The 25093-nt window shown below is 42.4% G+C and overlaps 1 protein-coding gene across 4 annotated transcripts in view; it reads left to right on the forward strand.

Moving 5' to 3' along the window:
- The first annotated feature begins 1070 nt into the window (after positions 1-1070).
- LOC108919860 (V-type proton ATPase 116 kDa subunit a) overlaps positions 1071-25093 on the forward strand; it is a 35250-nt gene continuing 11227 nt past the window's right edge. For 2 of the 4 annotated variants that reach the window (XM_018728160.2, XM_018728169.2), the window contains exons 1-18: positions 1071-1146; positions 4526-4683; positions 5323-5401; positions 6088-6185; positions 6283-6411; positions 6626-6708; positions 7280-7406; positions 9922-10004; positions 14021-14114; positions 16184-16396; positions 21683-21833; positions 22425-22564; positions 23025-23188; positions 23634-23724; positions 23827-23945; positions 24071-24287; positions 24388-24495; positions 24833-25030. In XM_018728160.2, the coding sequence (XP_018583676.1) occupies positions 4567-4683; positions 5323-5401; positions 6088-6185; positions 6283-6411; positions 6626-6708; positions 7280-7406; positions 9922-10004; positions 14021-14114; positions 16184-16396; positions 21683-21833; positions 22425-22564; positions 23025-23188; positions 23634-23724; positions 23827-23945; positions 24071-24287; positions 24388-24495; positions 24833-25030 (2211 nt within the window). In that variant the 5' untranslated portion in view covers positions 1071-1146; positions 4526-4566. The remainder of the gene's footprint in view (positions 1147-4525; positions 4684-5322; positions 5402-6087; positions 6186-6282; positions 6412-6625; positions 6709-7279; positions 7407-9921; positions 10005-14020; positions 14115-16183; positions 16397-21682; positions 21834-22424; positions 22565-23024; positions 23189-23633; positions 23725-23826; positions 23946-24070; positions 24288-24387; positions 24496-24832; positions 25031-25093) is intronic. The other 2 variants (XM_018728180.2, XM_018728189.2) reach the window with 1 other exon arrangement.

Below are 25093 nucleotides of genomic sequence, written 5' to 3' on the forward strand. Positions count from 1 at the left end.
GCAACTTCACACGGCAAGCTGGTAACATGGTCCACTTCCATTTAGCCATGTAGGTTAACGTAGGTCAAGACAACATATCAAATTACAGTTACTTGCAGCAATGTGTTGAGTACAAATCTATCGCTTCAAATTGTACTTCTTTTTTGAAGCACTTGATGCATGAAGACAGAGGCGTGAAAAAGGAAAGCCTTGCACATCACCAGCCCTATTTTTTCCAGCTCAATTTTTAATCAGTATGATGTGAAGAACACAGTGCAGTGTCACTGTTAGGGTTACATTTATTTATTTAGCAGATGCTTTTGTCTAAAGCGACTTCCAATGAACTCTATGTAGTGTTACCAGCCCACACACCTTATTCACCGCAGTGGCTTATAGTGCTAGATACACTACTTACAACAGGTCACTCATCCATACATCAGTGGAACACACACTCTCTCTGTCACTCACACACTGTGGGGGAACCTGAACAGCATGTCTTTGGAGTGTGGGAGGAAACCAGAGCAACCAGAGGAAACCTACACAGGGAGAACGTGCAAACTCCACACAGACTTAGCGGGGATCTACCCCACATCCTCGCACCACCCAGGCACTGTGAGACAGCAGCCCTACTCGCTGTGCCACCGTGGCACCCAGGTTACAGTACTGATCTGGTGGTCATGTTGTAGATGTTTTGCGTGGAAAAGTTATATGCAGGTGTCAATGGCTACTGAATAAGTAAAATATCCTTTTAGCAGAACCGGCTAATTTCTCCTCTTGCCTGGATGGAGCAGCTCGGAGCAATTAAATAATCATTAATTAAAGTAAGTCCATAGGCTACACGTGTAAATGGCGGGACGTGCTGTGCGCCTCACGTGTTTCTTGTGCCGAATCACGTCTCTCTGCTAAGCAAGATAGCAGGTAGTGAAGTAATGAGGGAGATGCACTCATATCTCCGAGGATCGTCAGCGATCTCTTGAGATACGTAGCAACAATAACTTCTCAACAGAGCGACTCCTTCTCATCGCTGTGACGTCATCAGCTCATACACGATCAACTCCGTCGCCTGGTCAACGAACGTGTGACGTCACTGCGCGCGCCCCCGCGGACACCTACCGGCGGTGGTTCCAGGCTCGAGCGCTCCGTGGGATCTGGACGCTTCCTTTTTCCGTATGCGCTTCATTTTTTTTTATTTTATTTTATTATAAAATTAATAACATTTCTCTGCATAAGGTTGGAAAAGGATTATATTCGGCTGTCGTGGTGTGAATGTCTAGAGTTTTCCATTGTGCGTTTTTTTTTTTTTTTATTATTATATCTGTGTTGGTCTTCATGAAGCTAACACAGCAGCAGCTAGTCTAGAAGAACGCACTGACTGCGTGGACTATTCCTTCTGATCTTAATGATAATTAATTGCTAAAAATGTCCCCAGTGTTAAGTGACGGTGTTAATCGGTATGTCACTATGTGTGTAAATTTGAGGTCGACGTGCGGTAACGACTCTGCTAACTGACTCTGTCAGTGTCAAGCACTCGGCTGCTGATCAGTATTATACAAACTGTGTGTAGTATAATTATAATATTCTGCCCTCGAAATTAATGTAAAATGAAATTGTTGCTGTCGTTCAGTTTGGTAAGAAGACAACGTTTGTGATATCTCAGTGTCAGTGAGTCTGTACCTCTTGACTGCTGCTGCAGTGTGTGTTTTTTATTTATTATTTTTCCTTCTGTTCGTCATCATTCTCCTGTATAAATTGCGCCTCTCTGTTACTTATTTTCGCGCGTCAAACACAACAAATCGTAGCGAATATTCGAGGGCGAGAAGGACAATATTAGTCAGTCAGTCCGCACTAACTAATGCTAATCCTGGCAGGATTACGATACCGCCGCGATCTATAAAAATAACAGCCGATTAATTAATATCCGTCCACATTTGCCTCAGCTTGATAATAAATAAGGGTTAAAACAGCTGATCGCAATGAAAAATGTCCTCGGCCCGGGAAGAAGAAGCGAGCATCTTCCAAATGGCGCCCTTCACAAGGTCGAGAGAGCGGTGCGGAAACGGCAGCGATGGATCATCTTCGTGCCGCTGCGCAAAGAAGAGCAGCTCCGCTTTGTGCACCGGCGGCGGCGGCGGGGGGGGGGGGGCACCTGTCTTCCCGTTTAAATTTCGAAAGCGTTCAAAAAGTGGGGCTCGGAGCCGCTCCTTTACTGTCTGCTACTGAACACGGCACTCTGTCAGTCAGTGTTTACCGAACCAAATGTCATTTTTATAAACATTTTCGAGGAGTTTACATAAGTTTAATCGTCACGTCTTTTCTTTGTAGAAAACACTCACTGTCGTAAAATATACTGTACTGTGTAATGTGCTAAAGGTAGGTGTGTTTATGTATAAAATATAGCAGTAGTGTGTGTGTGTGTGTGTGTGTGTATATTGTAACGACCCGCGTTACTGATTTAATGTAAATAGTTGCATTGTGGGAAATCTGTAAATAATGTCTGTAACCGCTGGGGCCACTTCGGGGGAAATGGTGGGTTGACTGTCTGCCACTGTGTTATGGGGAGCCGAGGGGCGCTAAGGCAGGCTGGCTGTAAGTGCAGGTCCTGGAGGAAAAGGGGTCGTCGGACCGAGAGCATTATTTCCCTTGCGCTGGTGTTCGAACAAATCGTTCGTTATGAACGCTGCCTTCGCGTCCTTCTTCGCCCCATCCAACCCATGGCGCTGCGCGCCGCAATATATTTATTTAGTCAGCGCCATTTCCAAAGCCCGTTGCTTAATCTGTACTTCATGGGCCTCCATGATGATAAAATCAATTTTGTCATCTGACAGATTCTTGCATCTAAGGTCACGTGGTCATGCATTTACTCTTAACAGACGTCACTCTTAATCTCCGCTGGATTACAAATGCAGAGCACTGGGAAATGCCCCTTGTTTGTTTTCATGTAGGCTTTAGAGGACAAATCGCACCACGTAAAAAAATTACTGTGCTCTGCAGTTAGTTTCTATGTGTACTGCATCCAGTTACACTGACATAAATGAAGAAATGTTTGTGTTATTTACACGTATAGCCAGTTTATGAAGAGGACTTCGCAATACAATGTTTGTAGCAAAAAAGGGGAACTGAAAATACAAAATATAGGTTTGACGATATGATTGTCTATAATGTAATTTCTAATGGCTATTGCCCATTAAAAATGACATTAAAGTGTCAGTTTAGACCTGCTCATGCACATTCCTGTAAATAATTGCATTATTGCATTTGTAAAGGATTTATTTGTATTTTCTTCAGCGTTACCTTATACTTAGAAATGTTTACCATAACACAACATAACAAGGCAGTTTTTTGTTATTAATTACTGTAGTGTTGTACAGATGTCCACTAGTGCTTGTGCTGCTCTTTTGGTGCTATGTGTTAAGTCAATCTTTAATGTAGAAAAAAATAGAGCAATAACACACAAATCAGTCACAATAATGCAAATGAATGAATTGACTTTGGCTAGTCCAAAGAGGACCATGATTACCAAGGTTGAAGATGCTTGGTGTGTGGTGTTTGCATGGGTTTCATCCAGGCTCTGGTTTCCTCCCACAGTCAATAGCTGTGTGTTTCAGGTAAACTAGTGAGCCTGCGTGGCCTGTAGTCTATGTACAGGTGTGTATTACATTGAAATGGTGTATATTCCCTTAGGGGAGAATGATTTTATGGAATTTAGTGTGGTATATCTAAAATTGTAAGTCACATTGGACTAAAGTTATCTAAATACTTCATGTAATATAGACTTACATTTATTCATTTAGCAGATGCTTTTGTCCAAAGTGATGTACATCTCAGTAAAAGTACAATTTATGCATTACATTAAGAGAAGGAGACATAGCTGCAGACATGAGTCTCAAGCGAACCTAGTTCGTTACCTACCGCTTGTTGCACCAAGGTTCATCGATCGAATATAGAAAGTATTTTACAAATGAGACACTCCATTGACCGCAATTTTCTTCACTACTGTAAATGTTTACATAGGTATGTTTATGCTGTACAGCATTAGATACGCACAGTGATTTCCCACAGTTTAAACAGTGGAAGGCACTTTTAATAAAATCTCAACAATTCATGTCTGTCACTATTGAGATTAAAGAGTAAATCAGATGTCCTCTGTAAATGCTCTTTAATACTCACTGAGTCACTGTAGGTAGTGTATCCAACACTGTAATTGACCTTGGTTGAAAAGGTGCCAAATACTAAATAGTTCATTGGAAGTAACTTTGAAGAAAAGCTTCTGATAAATGAATAAATGTATATGTCTGTTATCTTTGCTGCTTTTCCAAGTTTGAACCCTGTCAATGCTTTGTACTAGATAAATATGCTGTAAATTTTGGACAGGTTAGAAATTTTAAGAAATTCAGGTATCTACTGTGTTTTAGAAAGTTATGTATACCAAGTTTTTTTTTTCTTTTTTTTTTTTAAATTTTTTATAAAAGTGTTAACAGTTAGGGTGGCTATCCATACTAATTGTACCTTTTGTTTTAATGCCTGTCCTCTCTCCTTATGACTACAGTTAACCGATCTTTCGGCTGATCTGCTGTGTACACTGCCACCATGGGAGAGCTGTTCAGGAGTGAGGAGATGACGCTCGCGCAGCTCTTCCTTCAGTCAGAGGCTGCATACTGCTGCGTCAGTGAACTGGGGGAGCTGGGGATGGTCCAATTCCGTGATGTAAGTAACTGCTTCATATGAAAGGGCATCTTTTTTTTTTTTTTTTTTTCCCTCCCCCCCCCCCAGATCCACATTGGCCTGTATTACTTATTTTGGTTTTTGAAATTTTTGTCAGTCTAGTTATGTATGTAGTTTTGCATGCTGGTAAAACTGCAGCTCATTTGGAAATGCACTCAGATGCAGTCAAATAAAGAAAAAGTTAAATCATAATAGTAATCCCTTTTTTTTGTGTGTGTTGCACAACTGTTTCCTTATGACGTTAGGAAACATGGTGATTTTGGGGTGAACTAGTGATAGGCTTGGAATAAATTGAAAATTTTATCCAAGTGAAAGCAGGGGATTTGTTTCATTTTCAGTTTTTCAATATTCTGTCTGCTTTCGGGAATGAATTAGGACTGGTTAATGTGGGATAACTGTACTCAGCTTTTAGATGAGTCATGTAGCAGTGTTACAATGAATATGAAATTCAAAGCAAAAAAAGGAGGGAAAGTGAAAGCTACACTTTAGTTCTAGTAATAGCTACCAAGTTGGCTGTGTGAATGCTCACATTGCTGCTGGTCAGGGTCTGTTATATTAGAATGTTTTTAAGAGATATTGCTGTGATTGATACCATTAACAGCCTCATTTTCTGACATGTAGCTGAACCCTGATGTGAACGTCTTCCAGCGCAAGTTTGTGAATGAAGTGAGACGCTGTGAAGAGATGGACCGCAAGTTGAGTATGTGTCGGGCACGATTGCTGAGTTTCACAGAATTGAAGGAGTTTTAGAGTAAAGTGAAGTGGCCCAGTGGCCACTTCTTTGGGGGACAGCTGGTAGCGTAGTGGTTAGAGCTGCTGCCTTTGAACCCAAAGGGTGCAGGTTTGAATCTCACCTCTGGCTACAGTAACCTCGAGCAAAGTATTTACTCTGAATTGCTCTAGTAAATTTACACGGCTTTCTAAATGGGTAAATAATTGTGACTTAGCTTAACATCGTAAGTGGCTTTAAAGAAAAGTGTCCTGTAAACCTTTGCAGTGTTTTCGGTCTGGAAACTGTCGTCAGTTTTTTTTTTTTTTTTTTTTTTTTTTTTTTCCCTCCCCTGTTAATATTCATGTCAGCATTACAAATTTGTTGTATTGCCAGGTTTTTTAAAATGAAGAAAAGCTATTATGTCTTCAGTTATTGAAGGAATCTGTATTGATTACTCTGATTAAGATTGTAATAGCTATCCTGGAGTTTTATGGTTCCATTTTCAGTCCTTTTGCCATTAAAGTTCTTTATGCTTTATTTTGAATTGTGAGGTACAAGGCACTTTTGTATACAGTCACTGTCTGCAGACTTAATTTTGCTACATACAACTGATCAGGTTTAATATTTTTTAAATAGGCTGCTTTTGATGAAAATATTACACCATTTTTTTAAAGGGTTTGTGGAAAAGGAGATCAAGAAAGCCAATATCCCAATTGTGGACACTGGGGAGAATCCTGAAGTTCCCTTTCCAAGGGACATGATTGATCTGGAGGTAAACTTTTTGGTACAATACATTCTCTTATTTTGTAATTACCACATGGCATGTAGTAGTATTGAATCCATTTTCTTTTCTCTCTACATAATGACAGGCCACCTTTGAAAAGCTGGAGAATGAGCTGAAGGAGATCAATACCAATCAGGAGGCCCTGAAGAAGAACTTTCTGGAGTTGACAGAGCTGAAGCATATCCTTCGGCGAACCCAGCAGTTCTTCAATGAGGTGCATTGTCTTTCCCTTAGTTCACAAGTCTCAGCTTCTCGTTGTTCTGCAGGACTTTATCTTATTGACTAACTTTTTCATTTTGATGACATAGGAGTAGTTGCTGCTATTTTAGTGTGGCACATTTGCATTTTAGTAGAATGCCAAGCTTTGATTAGTTATAATTGATTGTTTTCATTGCCATAATTTGCGTAACGTATGATGTCATGTTCAGATGGAGGATCCCAGTCTGCTGGAGGAATCCTCCTCCCTGCTGGACCCAAATGAGGCAGGGCGAGGCGCGCCTCTGCGACTAGGGTGAGTCTGGGCATATAGCTCTCCCTAAGCATTTTTTTTAATAAACAACATGTCTTCTCCTTTAAAGGATTCCACCCTGGTCAGTCCACTCCCCAGCTGTACATGTAGGTTATAATGATGTATGTTTAAGCACTTTGTTTTGAACTGAGCTGGTTTCAGAGTTATAGGACAATGATGTTTAGGTTCTATTTGCTATACACAACACTGAATGCTACAGTCAGTTTCTGGAAATGTTAATTAAATCAATGTGTGTCCTGGTGTGATATAGGCTTTTTCTGAAGTTGAGGCCAGTGGCACAAAATGGCCTTGTTACAGACTTTGTCACAGTGAGACTTTACACTACTGATCTCTGTCTGAAAACCATCATAGCCTTTGATGGGTTTGAAGCTGATGTCTGAACGCATTTTACCTAGGTTAATAATGCAGTACTGTTGCGACACCACTTGCCACACAGTTTTCTTTCAATCTCTTTGCCTATGTTTGCAAATGTTTGTGGTGAGTCTTAATTTTGCATTACGAAATAGGACCAGATTGGATGAACTTAAATTTTGAGTATTGCTGCATTTTGCAGATTTGTAGCTGGGGTGATCAACAGGGAGCGCATCCCCACGTTTGAGAGGATGTTGTGGAGAGTATGCCGGGGTAATGTTTTCCTGCGCCAAGCGGAGATTGAGGACCCATTGGAGGACCCCACCACGGTCAGTGCAAACTTCAGCTAGCTTTCTGTGATCGTAGGTCCCCTACGTAACAGCTTAATTGGGAATGAGAGCTGGCGCATTACTCAAAAAGTTTGTCAAATGCAGCACTAAGCAGGTAAGGGGCTCCGTATCAATTCTAGATGCAGCTACTTGTGTAATGTACACCAGCAAAGTGACAGTACTGGTGTTGTGAAATGCCTTTTTGTTTACTCTGAATTGTAAGTCGTGAGAAAAGCGTCTGCTAAGGAATGTTTATTCATGAAATAATGTAATAGTGTGTTGTAAATATAAGCAGCATCACAGCTCTGTAGGCTCAGAACGGGGTGCTACAGATGGAAATACGGTAGTGGTGTTTGAATTGTTATGCAAGCTCTTGTTTATAAAATAATATATGTCCCAAAAATGTTTGTAGCGGCAAAAAGTACATTACTCGAGAGTTTGTAAGTTGTGGACCTGCTGAATGTGTCGGTCACATTGAAACATTGTTGATGATTTCATTGGAACCTTATGTTTCATGTAATCTCACATTGAACAACTGTTGTATTACTTTAAGAGCTAACAAGCAAGGATGGCATGAATGCTTAAGTGCAGGTATTACAAGGTTACAATTGTTTACCCATTTATACAGCTGGGTAATTGTTACTGGAGCAATTTGGAGTGTTCTACAGCCAGAGGTGGGGATTGAACCTGTGACTTTCAGATCTAGAGGCAGATCTTATTGTTGAAAGATAGAAATCAGGAGAAAAATTTTTTTTTTCTTTTTTTTTTTTTTCCCCTTCTTCTTCAAAAAACACCTAAGGCATTCACTATATCATGGAATGCTGTCCAGATCATCAATAAAAAGTGGAGGAAGTATAGGACCACCCATACTTTGCAAAGAATAGGATGTTCCTCTGGAGTTGATGACTAGACAAACAGAAAACTCAGGGAGGTTATTAAAACACCAGTGGCAACCTTGAAGGAGTTTCAGGAATTTATGGCAGAAAGTAGCCATTTCCTGTATAAATAAATTATCATATGGTTCACAATTCTGAGCTCTGGGGTAGGGTTGCAAGTTGAAAGCCAATGTTCATGAAAACAAGCCCATTTCAAGTTTGCTAAAAGATACAGTATATTCTCTCCAAAAATTGTGTGGGGAAAAATGTCTCATGGTGTGATGAGACCAAGATTGAGCTTTTTGATCACAATTCCAAAAGTTAAGCTTTGGCATAAAGCAATACAGCTTATCACCCAAAGCACACTTGCCCAATGTAAAACCTGATGGTGGCAGCTTTTTGCTATAGGGACATTTCTTCAGTTTGGACAGGGGCTCTGTTTAAGACAGAGGGGAAAGTGAATAGCTTCAAATACTACAAGATTTTGCTGCAAAACCTGTTTCCCTCTGCCAGAAGGCTGAAGTTAAGAATTTCATCTTTCAGCACAATAATGATCGAAAACACACAGCTAACTCAACCAAGGAATTAAGAAAAGGGAGATCTGTGTCCTGCCAGAGCCCAGATGTCAATCCTATTGAAAATCTTTGGACTGACCTAAGGAGGGATGTTAACAAGAGATCACCTTGCACTGTACATAAGCTGTATGGAGGAATGACAATAAAAACTACTTGTTAGTTGTAACCAAACTTGAACTGTACTGTGAAAAAGTGTGGGTAAAACTGAAAATTGCAGTGCACTGTATTAATGAATACCTATCCAAACAGACTTAGTTGTAATGAAAGCAAAGGGTGTTTCCTTAAAGTGTCAGTCAAGATGTGCACACTTATGTGACAAAGGTATTTTTAATTTTCCTAAAAGTCAATCTTTTATTTTTCATTTAAATATTTTTTTGTTTCCATCTCTTATTAAATGGGGAAAGAAGGTCTGCTGACATGGTTTGTCTTGATATCAGTCTTTTTATCAACTAAATCTGAAATTTCAATTAGGGTGTGTAAACTCTTGATATCCACTGTAAATTTGAATCTGTATTGAATTAAATCTTTTTTTCCTGTTTTCTATGGTCAGAAGTAGTGCAAGAGTATTTATTACAGCTAAATATGTCACATGTCTTGCTTAGTAAACATCTTAACCAACTTTTTAAATGGTCAAGTGTGCTGTCAAACATGATGGAGACAGTGACCATCCATGTGTTCTAATGGAGGACATGTCAATGACAGAAGAGTAACTAAATGATTTTAAGGTTGTTGTGAAAATGTTTACAACATTTCTGTGTGCTGTGAGTTGATGTAGCTGCACTTACAGATCAGTAAACAAAAAATGGATGAGAAGGGAGAACCAGTATTTGGGATGCTTGAAAGCCAGACATGACTGAGTTTAAAATGATGTGGAATGGTTAGATGGATAATCCTTTCAGGAGAAAGGGAACATTCATTTCTCATGAAAAGAGAGCTGTTAGGTATTTAAGAGTAACTTTTCCTTTTAAAGCTATCATCAAGAATTGATACAGAGAATGGGAGCTGTGATTCAGCACCAGGTGTGGGCTTTGGTGTTAACATGATTCCATTTTTCTGAGCCTGCAGGGGGACCAAGTTCACAAATCGGTGTTCATCATCTTTTTTCAAGGAGACCAGCTGAAGAACAGAGTCAAGAAGATATGTGAGGGGTAAGGTTCAGCGACATGGGAGATATAAAAACAATCATGAAGTATACTTTTCAGTTTAATTGTAAATGATTAGTTTAAATTTAATCTGTGGGTTTCTTTGAAAAGTCCATCCATCCATCCATCTTCCTCCGCTTTATCCGGGGCCGGGTCGCGGGGGCAGCAGTCCGAGCAGAGTACTCCAGACTTCCCTCTCCCCGCACACCTCCTCCAGTTCCTCTGGGGGAACCCCAAGGCGTTCCCAGGCCAGCCGGGAGACATAGTCTCTCCAACGTGTCCTGGGTCTGCCCCGAGGCCTCCTCCCAGTGGGACAAGCCCGGAACACCTCCCTAGGGAGGCGTCCAGGAGGCATCCGGAACAGATGCCCGAGCCACCTCAACTGGCTCCTCTCGATGCGGAGGAGCAGCGGCTCTACTCCGAGCTCCTCCCGGGTGACTGAGCTCCTCACCCTATCCCTAAGGGTGCGCCCAGCCACTCTGCGGAGGAAACTCATTTCTGCCGCTTGTATCCGCGATCTCATTCTTTCGGTCATGATCCAGAGTTCATGACCATAGGTGAGGGTAGGAACGTAGATCGACCGGTAAATTGAGAGCTTCGCCTTACGACTCAGCTCCCTCTTCACCACAACAGACCGGTACAATGACCGCATTACTGCGGACGCCGCACCGATCCGTCTGTCGACCTGCCGCTCCATTTTTCCCTCACTCGTGAACAAGACCCCGAGATACTTAAACTCCTCCACTTGAGGGAGCAACTCCCCCCTAACCCGGAGGGAGCAATCCACCTTTTTCCGACTGAGAACCATGGCCTCGGATTTGGAGGTGCTGATTCTCATCCCCGCCGCTTCGCACTCGGCTGCAAACCTCCCCAGTGCACGCTGCAAGTCTTGATTCGATGAAGCCAACAGGACCACATCGTCCGCAAAAAGCAGAGACGAGATCTCGCGGCCACCAAAGCAGACACCCTCCGTTCCCTGACTGCGCCTAGAAATTCTGTCCATAAAGATAATGAACAGAATCGGTGACAAAGGGCAGCCCTGGCGGAGTCCAACATGCACCGGGAAAAGGTCTGACTTACTGCCGGCAATGCGAACCAAGCTCCTGCTCCGGTCATACAGGGAACGAACAGCCCGTAGCAACGAGCCCCGAACCCCATAATCCCGAAGTACCCCCCACAGGATGCCACGAGGGACACGGTCGAATGCCTTCTCCAGGTCCACAAAACACATATGGACTGGTTGGGCAAACTCCCACGAACCCTCCAGCACCCTAGTGAGGGTATAGAGCTGGTCCAGTGTTCCACGGCCAGGGCGAAAACCGCATTGCTCCTCCTGGATCCGAGGTTCGACTATCGGTCGGATTCTCCTTTCCAGTACCCTGGCATAGACTTTCCCAGGGAGGCTAAGGAGTGTGATCCCCCTGTAGTTGGAATGCAATCTCCGGTCCCCCTTCTTAAAAAGAGGGACCACCACCCCGGTCTGCCAGTCCAGAGGCACCGTTCCCGAACTCCACGCGATGCTGCAGAGGCGTGTCAGCCAAGACAGCCCCACAACATCCAGAGACTTGAGAAACTCGGGGCGGATCTCATCCACCCCCGGAGCCTTGCCACCGAGGAGTTTTTTGACTACCTCAGCAACTTCAGCCAGGGTAATGGACGAGTCCCCCTCCGAGTCCCCAGCCTCAGCTTCCTCTACGGAAGGCGTGTCGGAGGGATTGAGGAGATCCTCAAAGTACTCCTTCCACCGCCCGAGAACATCCTCAGCTGAGGTCAGCAGCGCACCACTTCCACTGTAAACAGTGTTCGTGGAACACCGCTTCCCCCCTCTGAGTCGCCGGACGGTTTGCCAGAATCTCTTTGAGGCCGACCAAAAGTCTTCCTCCATGGCCTCACCGAACTCCTCCCAAGCCCGAGTTTTTGCCGCGGCGACTGCCAGAGCCGCGCTCCGTTTGGCCCGTCGGTACCTGTCAGCTGCTTCAGGAGTCCCATGAGCCAGCCAGGCCCGATAGAACTCCTTCTTCAGCTTGACGGCATCCCTTACTTCCGGTGTCCACCACCGTGTTCGGGGATTGCCGCCGCGACAGGCACCGGAGACCTTATGGCCGCAGCTCCGAACCGCCGCACCGACAATGGAGGAGCGGAACATAGTCCATTCGGACTCAATGTCCCCCACCTCCCTCGGGACCTGGTTGAAGCTCTGTCGGAGGTGGGAGTTGAAGACCTCTCTGACAGGGGCCTCCGCCAAACGTTCCCAACAGACCCTCACTATGCGTTTCGGCCTGCCAGGTCTATCCAGCTTTTTCCCCCGCCATCGAATCCAACTCACCACCAGGTGGTGATCAGTTGACAGCTCAGCCCCTCTCTTCACCCGAGTGTCCAAGACATATGGCCGAAGGTCAGAAGAAACGACTACAAAGTCGATCATCGACCTCCGACCTAGGGTGTCCTGGTGCCAAGTGCACTGGTGGACACCCTTATGCATGAACATGGTGTTCGTTATGGATAAACTGCGACTAGCACAGAAATCCAATAACAACTCACCGCTCGGGTTCAGATCAGGGAGGCCGTTCCTCCCAATCACGCCCCTCCAGGTATCACTGTCGCTGCCCACGTGGGCGTTAAAGTCCCCCAGTAGAACGACAGAGTCCCCAGTGGGAGCGCTTTCCAGCACGCCCCCCAAGGACTCTAAAAAGGCCGGGTACTCTACACTGCCGCTAGGCGCATAAGCACAAACGACAGTGAGAGACCGTTCCCTGACCCGAAGGCGTAGGGAGATGACCCTCTCATTCACCGGGGTAGACTCCAACACATGGCGGCTGAACTGGGGGGCTATTAATAAGCCCACACCAGCCCGCCGCCTCTCACCTTGGGCAACGCCAGAATAGTGGAGAGTCCACCCTCGATCGAGTAGAGTGGTTCCAGAACCCAAGCTGTGAGTGGAAGTGAGCCCGACTATATCTAGACGGTATCTCTCAACTTCCCGCACCAGCTCAGGCTCCTTCCCCGCCAGTGAGGTGACATTCCAAGTCCCAAAAACCAGAGTTGGCGCCCGAGGTTTGGGTCGGCCGGGCACTCGGCCCCGACCACCGCCCAACTCACAATGCACCGGCCCCTTACGGTTTCTCCGGCAGGTGGTGAGCCCACCGAAGAGCGGCTCCACGTTATGGCTTCGGGCTGAGCCCGGCCAGGCCCCGTGGGCATAGACCTGGCCACCAGGCGCTCGCATGCGAGCCCCCCCCCCAGGCCTGGCTCCAGGGTGGGGCCCCGGTGACCCCATACCGGGCGGGGTAAACGGACGCCTTGCTTTTTCCTTCATAAGGGGTTTTTGAACCGCGCTTTGTCTCGTCTGTCATCCAGGACCTGTCTGCCATGGGAGACCCTACCAGGGGCATGTAGCCCCAGACAACATAGCTCCTGGACTCATTCAGGCACTCAAACCCCTCCACCACGATAAGGTGGCGGTTCACGGAGGAGTCTTTGAAAAGTGCTTGCCCCATTATTTATAATGGAGTAAAATAATTGTATGATAAATACATTTAAATAATGAAAATTTAGTGTTCACAACACTGTGCATAGAGAGAGAGAGAGAGAGAGAGAGACATACAATTATTTATTCATTTATACAGCTGGTTAATGTCACTGGAGCAATTTAGGGTAAGTGCCTTGCTCAAGGGTACTACAGCTGGGGGTGGGATTCAAATCTGTGACTGTTGGGTCAAAAGGCAACAGCTCTAATCACTATGCTACCAGCTGCCCCAATACTTTCCTTACTTTTCTAGGCTTTTCAAGTAACTCAAACTCTCACTTCCAATGAGTTTTGCAAGGGCAGGGCTCTCTGTAAAAATAAAGGTGTGGTGTGTTTTTTTTTTTTTTTTTTTAAAACTAGAATGCTGTTTTCCAAATTGTTTTTAATTTATTTTTTTAAAACTTTTGAACTGTTTCATTTCCCATATTGTGTATGATGATGCACCACAGCAAAGATCTGATTTGTGAAGCCAAAAATCAATTTCTATGTCCTTCAGATTCCGTGCCTCCTTGTATCCCTGCCCCGAGACACCCCAGGAGAGGAAGGAGATGGCAGCAGGAGTCAACACCCGTATTGACGACCTTCAGATGGTGCGAGCTAAAACTAGGCCAATGAGAAGTTCTTTGAAGTGAGGAATAGTGACCTCCTCTGAAGGACACATGTTATCCCTGCATAGTTCAATGAACCAAAAATCACACAGAGCTGCTTCCTTGCACAAGGCCAAATAGACATTTAGGATGACATGAAGAGGAATGCTGCCATTTTCTGACTATTCAGTGTTGATTGTTCTCTCATTGAACCAATGGTTTCACAGAAAATAGTAAAGCTGTAGACCCATTCTTTAAAACGTAACCAATTAACAAGTACTGTACACTACCATTGTTACCAGTTGTCAGGCATGGTTAAAATTGTCAAGGAGAATCGCAATCTCTATATATTAAAAAGAATGTCTCAATTCCCACTCCGCCATTTAGGAAACATCTTTAAATATATCACATCATGCATTGTATTGGCTTGTTGTGTCATTGCTGTTAAAGGAAATATTTACTGAAACAGTTGAAGCTAAATATTTAATATGAGATACTGCTCAGAAACATGAACATTACTCTTAATTATGCATTCAATAACCAAAGTCCTATTAATGAACATACTTAACTCATTGTAGGTCAGGTTGGTTGTTTAGTACATTTTTAAATAAGAAGGGGAGTCTTTTACCTATCCTAAAAAGGAATGTTTTTTTTTTAGGATCTTGAAACAAATGGTGCAATCTGGCTGAACAGTTCCAATCCAAAAATTGTTATTGTCTAGTTCAAGGGATGTGGCTGCCGTTCATATAGCGTTCTCTTTTAATAAGTAGGCACCTACTCCATGTTCACAAAGCCTTGTCTACAACACTTGTATATTCTGTCAGCAGAAGAGCCTGAGGATTAATACAGGTATAAACAAAAAAGCAAGGGCCAGCCTTCACATCTGTGGCAGCTGAATTTGAACAATAGTCTTTGAGTCAGTAACCAGCCCTCTCTGGCCCTTCCTAGCCCAGATGTGGGAGCTTGATAGGTTTATCAGCATTGCAATGCTTGCCTCCAACAAGAGCCTGGAGGGGTGAGGCAACAAACTGCCTTCCCCCAACCGTTGCTTTTGCTATATGAAGAAATAAACAGGGTGTGGAAGCCTCATAATCTGATCTGGAACCCTTTATGACATGCAAAACTAAGGGTTATGCTTGTGACCCAGATAGAGGGCCATTCCATCCCTTTTTTAGCAATTCTTCTTAATGCTCTCTGCTCTACTCCTGCATAATGATGATGATGATGATCTTCTCCCTGGAATTTGGGTTGTGTTTTTATCATGGCTGTACTGTACAACACTCTTCTGGCTTTTTCTTGGATGATTCACTGAGCCAGCTGTGATTCATCAGCATTCTTGCCACTTGGATCAGTCTTGCTGTCTTGGGCACAGGGGAGGAACACCAGCCTAAAGGACTGTTTGCAGGCATACCAAAATGGCTCCTTTTATTACCCAGTTCAACACACTGTACATCGTATGTATTTCCATGTTAGTGGGTGGATTTAAGCATTGTTGCTGCCACTTCTGTCCCTAATGATTGTAATGATAAGACTAGATGGACCACATCCTATATGTCCTAGATGGTATAACCTCGTATTTCACAGCCAAACTTGGAAGATCATGATGAAGGCAAAGTGAAGCAAACCCATCATTACGCATTTGCTAGAATATCTGTTGTAGTGACAGGACTCTTGTTTTAGTTAAGTGCCTTTGAGTCAATGTCGATTCTTGGTAACCATATGCAGCGCCCCTAAAGTGATCTGTCCTTCACTTGTGTTCTGTGTGTATTGGAGTAATTACTGAATTTATCAGTCTGGTTCTTTTTCTTCTCCAGCCTTAACAAATGTAATGGATTTTTTAAATTTTTTTTTTCTTCTTTCTTTCAGAATCCACTTAATTCAGTGTCTGTATAAATATAAACATCTCTCTATTTTATCTCTACCTTAAGATTAAAAAAAAAAAACTTTTAGTGAGTCAGGCATTTAGCATTGTTTTTCCTTCGTTTGTCATTGTAGCTAACTCTTGTAATTTCAGTCTTTTTGTCCTAAAATTTAGTCTGTTCTGCACTGACCTGCCCTTCATGTACCTTCAGGTGCTGAACCAGACAGAAGACCATCGTCAGAGAGTCCTGCAGGCTGCCGCCAAGACCATAAGGGTTTGGTTTATCAAGGTCCGGAAAATGAAGGCTATCTACCACACTCTCAACCTCTGCAACATTGATGTGACCCAAAAGTGTCTGATTGCTGAGGTGTGGTGCCCCGTTTCAGACCTGGATTCTATCCAGTTTGCACTTCGCCGAGGAACGGTAAGTGTCTTTGTGACCATTGTACTCCTCACTCTTTTATATTTTAAGTAATAGTATTTTCTGTAGTTCTCCTGTTTGTCCATACCACAAGAATACTGCACTGTATATATGGGCTAAAAAAAGATGAACAGCAGGTATTGCACTTGACAAGGGCATGGATTTTCAAACTGAAAACTAATTCAAATCCCAGGGTGTTGTACATTGCTTTGGATAAAGGCATTGGGAAACCAAGAAATCAAGATTCATCTCTCTCTGACTAAGCCCAATCATTGCTTTATCCCATGTTCCCTGATGTCTTCAGTCCATTGCTTGAATATCCAGATGAAAATGCTGTCCATGTTCTTCACTAACAGCACTCAAGTTGACCTAAAAAAACCCAAAATGGCATGTAAACACTAGGGCTTCAGTAACACTTTGCGTTTTGAGACCTCTGTAGCTGTCAATCAATATTTTAACCATATCCTTGACATTTTCTGCATTATTTCCTAGGAAATGGTTATTTTCTACAGTGGTTGTCAGCTCCAATTCCTGTGATGTCAGTATCTGTTTAACCTGGAAATCAACAAATATGCTGCCACTGACTTTATCATAGGACAACTTTCTGATATGTTTCACCATTATGATCCTATGATGTTAGAAACTGCTTGATGTGCAGTGGTGGAAACAAGATTTTGTAGGGAACTAGAGATTTGCTCTTGATATCGAGAGCAGTAGGCTTCTTCTTACTCCTCCTGCTCTACGTTACTCCTGGAACCTATGTGGCCTGTTTCACTCTTGAAAGTTTTGGAAACACATTTAACTCTGTCCATGGAACTGTCAATCACTTCAGAGTTTCTATAGCCTTAGTGCGTTTCTCTACAGCATACATATGAAGAGTCCATGGGAAGAATGATCAAGGTCACAAAATGTCAAAATGGAGAAAACATTTTTTTTTTTTTTTTTTTTTTTTTTTTTTTTTAAATATAAAGACTTTGAAACAATATTTTATTCCACATATAGAATTACCACGGCTAAAAATTGGATGACACACACACACATGGTATTTGAAAGTAGGATATTACATTTTGGTGCATTTAGTCAATAATTGTGATACTGGAGATGATTTTAAAACTTATACAATCTGAACTGATCAATTTCCCCTTTTTTCTCTGTGAATGAAAAATTCGCTTTTCAAAACCAGTCCTTTGTTATTTACCTGCAATTTCATTGGAAAAATAGCAGTAAATAGGATCTTTTATGAAGCAGAACATTAAAAATTGACAGAATGGTTAGTTAATGCAGAATTTCAGCTCTCTTGGTATTCTGTAGACTGCTAAATTTGCCAAGTTGTACACCAAGCAAACTGAAAAAGAACAATTCTGACAAAATATTGTGCTTTGAACGTTCAGTAGTCAGGGATGTCTCGATTGTCATCAGTCTTTCTTTGATGATCCAGAATAAGGAGATTAACGCTTTTCTACATACGGGCACCTTAATGCACTTTTCATTTTGCTTGACGTAAACATCATAGTTGTAAGAATATTCATTCAGCACAGAAACCTAGGATTCTGGCCTCAGGTTACGTTTTTGACACAGGCAAACGTCTAAGTGTGACACTTGTTCATCTTTTGTCTTCATCTCATTCACTTACCTCACTAATGCTGCTTCTCCTTCTTCAGAGGTCACAGAAAAACATTGAAGTCTTGGGCATGTGCAATTTTTGCCAACAGAAATTTCTTAAAGCTTAGAAATTTTGTCTAATGTTGCATTGTCTTGCTTTAAATTCCACTTTTTTGGTTTATAAGTGAGCTCTAATGCTCTGGGCTTCCGCCATTTTGACAAGTGAAAACACAACCGAAGTAAACAGTTGGTCAGTTTTTGTCACAATAATTAGCTGACACCACTTGGACCTTGATTGTTTTTGTTTTTCGCTAGGGGAAAATTGGACTCTGATTGTTCTTTGGAATTAGGCTGCTTTTTTTTTTTTTTTTTTTTTTTTTTGTGTGTGTGCTTCGCCATGCACAACTATGACTGTTTTTCATTAGGAGAGCATTTTAGGAAGAAACTAGAACCAATGATCTACAAGGTAAGGGGGATAACTATAGTTTTCCAAAATTGTGACTGATTGTTGTTCCCATGGGCCATTCATATACAAAATCATTTCAATCACATGCATATAGATAGATAGATGGATAGATATACTTTATTGATCCCACAAGGGAAATTATTATAAAGTATCAGGAAAACACGTTTCCACTGTTCCCAGTGAAAACTTTTTTTCCCGTACAGAAAAACAAACGGCACTAATAGAATCAGCACCCTGAAGTCATATAAAAAATATCAAAATCAAGCCAGACCTTTTTGCTACACAGTGTAACAGTGTGTATTATAGTCTGTCTTGATGAATGACAGATCATTAGCTAGATCAAGTGTTTTTTCAGTAATGCAACACAGCGGAATTTGTGTTAGGTGCAAAAAAAACACTTGAGTCTTGCTTTGTTTTGTTTTAGAACCAAATCAGGTTTGAAAGGAAGAGGGAGGCTGTCAAATAATACTGAAAAAAGTGGCCAAAGATAACAAAGCCATATCAGTGTAACAATATTGTACAATTGTTTCACCAACCTCATGTCACTTCCTTGCATTATCCTGAATGTTAGTCATATGTTTGGTTGATGTCCAGCTGCAGCAGTCTGTTTACCCAGTGGAACAGTACAGATGTCTCTCCCAGTGTTATAAAGCACACAGCGACAGGATTTACTTTTTACACCAGTGGGCAAACGGCGTTTATTGTGTGCCGAAATGTGCATCCAGTTATTCAGTATGGTATATGGGCAGTGTGTTTTACTTTTTAACAACTAGTCTGAGGTTAATGATTCCTCTGAGACCCAAATATACTTTGAAGTCATAAAGTATGATGGTGTTCAGCTAAGCTTGCAAATTGAAATTGTCTAAATTCAGCATGCACAGGTTGTTGAACAGAATGGGAAGTAGTTTGACCCTGGAATGGGTTTTGTACTTAATACAGGGACACTTAACATCTCTCTTCAGTCCTAATGACAGAAAAAGTGCAGTAGGGTGTTCCTGTTCCTTATTTCCACCATGTAGTGTCCAGAAGGGCTAAGCAACTTGTTTTGGATTTTGTGTGTTTGCGGAAGCTAACTTTTTTCTGCTGGGGGAAAAAAAGCCTGATTGAGCCAGTGAGCTGTATGTCATACACAGATTGCTTTTTATTGGGTGTTTCAGCCTTCATGCCGTATATCATTTTCATAATTTAACTTGGTTGCCTTTTTTTTTTTTTCCCCCACATATGTAAATTATGTCCCCTATAAGTGCTGCCTTTTTAAATGTATAAATGTATGTGCACCTCTACAGTATTTTTGTGCTGCTGTAGAACTGACGATCAGCTATTTGTTTGGATTACCTTATTCTCATTAGAAGTTTGATTGTGAATTACAGGTTTATGTTCTTAAAATAGGACAGCTGGTAGAGTAGTGGTTAGAGCTCCTGCCTCTCCATCCAAAGGTTGCAGGTTCACTTACCACCTCCAGCTGTAGACCCCTTAAGCAAGGTGCCTACTCTAAATTGCTCTATTCGGGGGGGGTTCGGTGGTGCAGTGGGTTGGACCACGGTCCTGCTTTCCGGTGGGTCTGGGGTTCGAGTCCCGCTTGGGGTGCCTTGTGACAGACTGGCATCCCGTCCTGGGTGTGTTCCCTCCCCCTCCGGCCTTACGCCCTGTGTTACCGGGTAGGCTCCGGTTCCCCGCGACTCTGTATGGGACAAGCGGTTCAGAAAGTGTGTGTGTGTGTGTGTTCTTAAAATATCCTTTGCAGAAGTTGCAAGATTGTATATATGTGATGAATTCTCCTTGGATTCAGGCTAACAAAACAGACATTGTGGCACAGGCCACCTATGGTATGGAGGAGAGGAGATCTGGAAATAGTTTCTAACCTAATTAAGAACATACCTATTAAGTGTTCATATTCTCACAGTCTCAAAGTCTAAAATCATGGTTCTTTCTCAGTGCATTCTCTCCAGGGAATAACTGCTCCAAGTGACAGAGTTTATGTATGTATGGGTCTTGTTCATGAGTGATGAAATTGGAGAACAGGAACTGATGCAGTATCGGCAGTTTTGATGTACTGTGCAATCTACGACCCTATCCTCACTTATGGTCATGAATTTTGGTAACGACAAGCAGAGCAATATCATAGATGGAAGCAACCGAAATAAGGTTTCTCTACAGGATTGCTAGACTCACTTTCCATGACAGAGTGAAGAGCTTGCTGATCCAAGAGAGCCTCGGAATACACTCACAGCCATTCTGTATCGACAAGTCAGTTGAGGTTGTTCCCTTTCATCATTTCCAGACATCCAACAGACATTGCACATAGAAAGTAAAGTTGAGCTTGCTACTGTGACAGTGGAATTCCTTCAGGTTAAAGGTTGGCGTAAGAGGGGGCATTTGAATCTCACTAATTGTTCAAGTAGCTGTGAGGAATTCATAGTCTTCCCAGTGTTCTCTCTCCATTTCTGGTTTGAAACCCTTCCTGCACAAATGTGGTGGCTTAGCTGTAGAGAAAGTTTTCATTCTGGCCAACACAGGAAATGTCAGTAGGTGCCACTTCTTCATCTTTTGTATTCCATGTAGCATTGCATGTGTCTCAGGCAACGCCTGCTGACTTCCTGCCCAAGAACTGCATGAAAACCAACCATGTTGAGTTGGGTTTTGTCAAAGACCATTTTGAAAAGCCTTTCCTGCACTTTGGTGAGGCAAGGGATGAATAAGGAACAAAACTCTGAGTTCAGGATTAAATTCTTTGTTTCTCTGGGATGCCTTGCATGTACAGCTCTCTTCAGGTCATGCCATGGCATCTCAAATGGAGTGAGGTCTGGCCACCTCTGACTTGGACATTCCACACATAAATTCTCTTCAGTTTTCAGTCATTCTGTTTTGAAGCATATCTCACTGCTTGATGCTTATGGTTAGTGTCAGGATTACAGTGTTTCTTGAGGCATGGGTTGTGTTAGGTTTGCGTATGGGTATATGGCACAAAAGGAGCCAATAATGTAAAACAGCCAGTTTAAGACACATATGAAGTTTTCCAGAAAACAAGACAGTGACCCAGCTAGGGTGTCAGAAAAGACTTGGTGGTGAGATCATCCAAAGACAGAGGTTTTTAAACAAAATTCAAAGTGGTGTGTGTGTGTGTGTGTGTGTGTGTGTGTGTGTAAATAGTTGAACCATCTCCCTGGGGTTTTCTTTGTCTTTGGAGACCCCCGCATTAGCATTTGTTCCTCTGTCCATAGGAGCGGAGTGGCTCCACTGTGCCATCCATACTCAACAGGATGCAGACTAAACAAACACCACCCACATTCAACAAGACCAACAAGTTCACATCAGGCTTCCAGAATATCGTTGATGCCTATGGTATTGGAACATATAGGGAGATTAATCCAGGTAATGCACACATACCTGTGTTCATACAGTAACATGAACATTTGCCCCACATCCTGTCCTGAATAGTTTTAAGGGTGAGGTTCATGCCAGGTTGTTCCTTCTGAATATGTTACAAATTTTATACAGTTTTATAAGTGCAGAATCCAATTTCTTGGGCATTTTTGTTCTAGTTGTTAGCACTCGGTAATGTCGTTTTGTAAGTGCTGTGAATGACCAGTGATGTATTGAATTGTCTGTACATCACCAGTAATTAGTGTCATGCAGCAAATATAAACATGTTTGTAAAATATGGTTGTAATGAGGGCAGCTGGTAGCATAGTGGTTAAAGCTGCTGCCTATGGACCCAAAGCTCGCAGCTTTGAATCCCACCTCCAGCTGTAGTACCCTTGGGCAAGGTATTTACCTTAAATTGTTCCAGATAAATTGTCCAGCTGTTTAAATTGATAAATAATTGGAGAAAAGCATCAGCTAAATGAATAAATATAACAACTTCAATATACAGTGAGGTTAATGTGCGTATTGCATTGGGGGCCTTTTTTTTTTTTTTAATGTCAGTCTGAAAAAATATCTCTCCCACATTCTCTGCTTTAGCCCCATACACCATCATTACCTTCCCCTTCCTCTTTGCTGTCATGTTTGGGGACATGGGACATGGGGTGCTGATGACCTGCGCTGCCCTCTACCTAGTCTTGAGGGAGAGCCGACTACTTGCCCAGAAGAGTGACAATGAGGTACAGATCAGCTTTGATACACCTCACTAGTCAAGATGAAACCACATGGTTTCCATGGTATTTTTTTCACTTAAGGGTTTAAATGAGATCAGTATATAAACGCATATGTAGTTAGTCCTCATTTCTTAAAGTTGCATATGAACAACCCATAGAGTGAAAGTGACGATGGAAACCTCCATTTGATATCACCAAGGACAGATGTCTGACAAATGTTTTCAGTCTGAATAAAATTTTGCTGTAAACATGTCATTAATAATGTCTGTAAAATGTTAATGACTATAATCCGGGTTTTGTCAAGCCAGGAAAAGCTATCAGCACTAACTGGCAAAGGAGATCAGAATTTGCAATATAGACCACCAATGTGAAAGCAAATAGCTTTCTGTATATTACCTATGTTTGCAAAGCCAGAATAGTTCTCAGGGTTTAATGTAATTTCCCATATACCTTTTGCCTACTCTAGATGTTCAATATGGTATTTGCTGGACGCTACATCATTCTTCTTATGGGAATCTTCTCCGTCTATACTGGGATTATCTATAATGACTGCTTCTCAAAGTCATTGAATATGTTTGGCTCTGGCTGGAGTGTCAGGCCCATGTTCGGCATAAAGGGAGGCAACTGGTCGTAAGTGATCCCTCTTAAGTGTATGATAAATGTGTAAGTGTTTATAATTGTTGAATAATGGATAAACCTTTATGCTGTACTTTAGAATCCAAGTCTCTCTCTGTTGATGTAATGTATTCATTGTATTTTTCTGTGAGGTGTACATTGCTTCGGAGAAAAGATTCTGCTAAATTAATAAATCTAAATGTATGTAAATATAAGTGATCACATTCTCATTGTCTTCTGCCCGAGTACGTATTTGTCAAGTTGTTTTTATTGTCATTCCTCTATATAGCTTGTATACTGTGTGGGGGGGAAGAAAAATGTCGTAAGAACTCAAAGTGGCCGCTGCGTGTTACTGCGCTCCCATCTTGTTGTGTGTGTGTTTTTTTTTTTTTTTTCCCCCTCCCTTCCCTACTGTTTTTTGTACTTCTATGGTAAATTTCCACCTCCTTTTTCTGTACAGCTTTGAAACCCTTGAAGGTAATCCTGTTTTACAGTTGGATCCAGCAATAGAGGGAGTCTTTGGTGGACCCTATCCTTTGGGTATTGACCCTGTGAGTGGTTTATATTTAAACTACACCTATTGTCCCAAAGGAATGGGGCTATTATTTCATTCTGATACACGTGTCTCATGCATGTGACATTTTGTTCTGCAGATTTGGAACATAGCCCAAAACAAGCTCACCTTCCTCAATTCCTTCAAAATGAAGATGTCAGTGATTTTGGGTGTAATCCACATGCTTTTTGGTGTCACGCTCAGCTTGTTCAATCACCTGTAAGTTCAGGGCTTCAGAGTCCTATTTATAACACTGTTCTTATTGTAGAATTGCTTTAATGATGTCATAATGTTAGAAATAAATGTTTGGTTATTCCTCAGCCTGACAACTCATTGTTCCACAGATACTTCAAAAAACCTCTGAACATCTTCCTTGGTTTCATCCCTGAGATTGTCTTCATGAGCAGCTTGTTTGGATACCTGATATTGCTCATCTTCTACAAATGGACTGCCTATAATGCTGCCACTTCCAAAGATGCTCCGAGCCTGCTCATCGCCTTCATCAACATGTGTCTCTTTAATTACAGTGACCCTACAAACAAGCCTCTCTACAGAGGACAGGTGACCGGAAGCCCCAGTATGTCCATTTGCCCAGTGGCATGGAGTATCTGTTGATTAACAATAAGGGCCAACTGTAACCTCTCTTTATTTGAATCCATAGATGGGGATCCAGTCTTTGTTGGTGGTGATTGCCCTTGCATGTGTTCCCTGTATGCTGATTGTGAAAACATTGGTGCTTCGGCGTCAGTACCTGTGGAGGAAGCACCTGGTATGTCCATCTGTACTGTATATAAGCCAGACATCCTTGTCTTTTAAAAGAACTGTACAAGGCTCTTCAAAGTATTGCAGCTAAACCTGGAACTGGGTTTGTCTGAATGCTTGTTGCATCCCTTGGGTAGTTCAAAATAGATATTAGACAAATTTGAAACAGAATTTCAGCAAATTGTTAGGATTGTAGTATGAATTTTGTTATATTGTCATTCTCTGGCAAGTTATGAGCACTATCCATGTAGTCATGTTTATATATGACTGCCTGGAATGTTCTCACTAAAATGAACCCAAGGCATGCCCCAAGCCAAAAGAAGACTTTTGGATTTTGTATTTAGTCCCAGAAGAGGGAAGAAAGCCCTGCTGAGAATCTAGAATCTTTAGAGCAAACAACCGTGTCCTCATCATGCACCGGAATCACTCAACAGGGCACACAGAAATTTGGTTCGATCCGGGTTGGCAATGGGCCCACGGAAGATGAGGCTGAGATCATCCAGCACGACCAGCTGTCCCAGCACTCTGAGGATGAAAATGAGGTGAGTAGGTGGGTCAGTGGAGCTGCACTCTCTACAGTGCTATTTTCTGCCTCATTAAATTAA

The sequence above is a fragment of the Scleropages formosus genome, chromosome 20, assembly GCF_900964775.1.
Source record: "Scleropages formosus chromosome 20, fSclFor1.1, whole genome shotgun sequence".
NCBI classification, from domain to species: Eukaryota; Metazoa; Chordata; class Actinopteri; order Osteoglossiformes; family Osteoglossidae; genus Scleropages; species Scleropages formosus.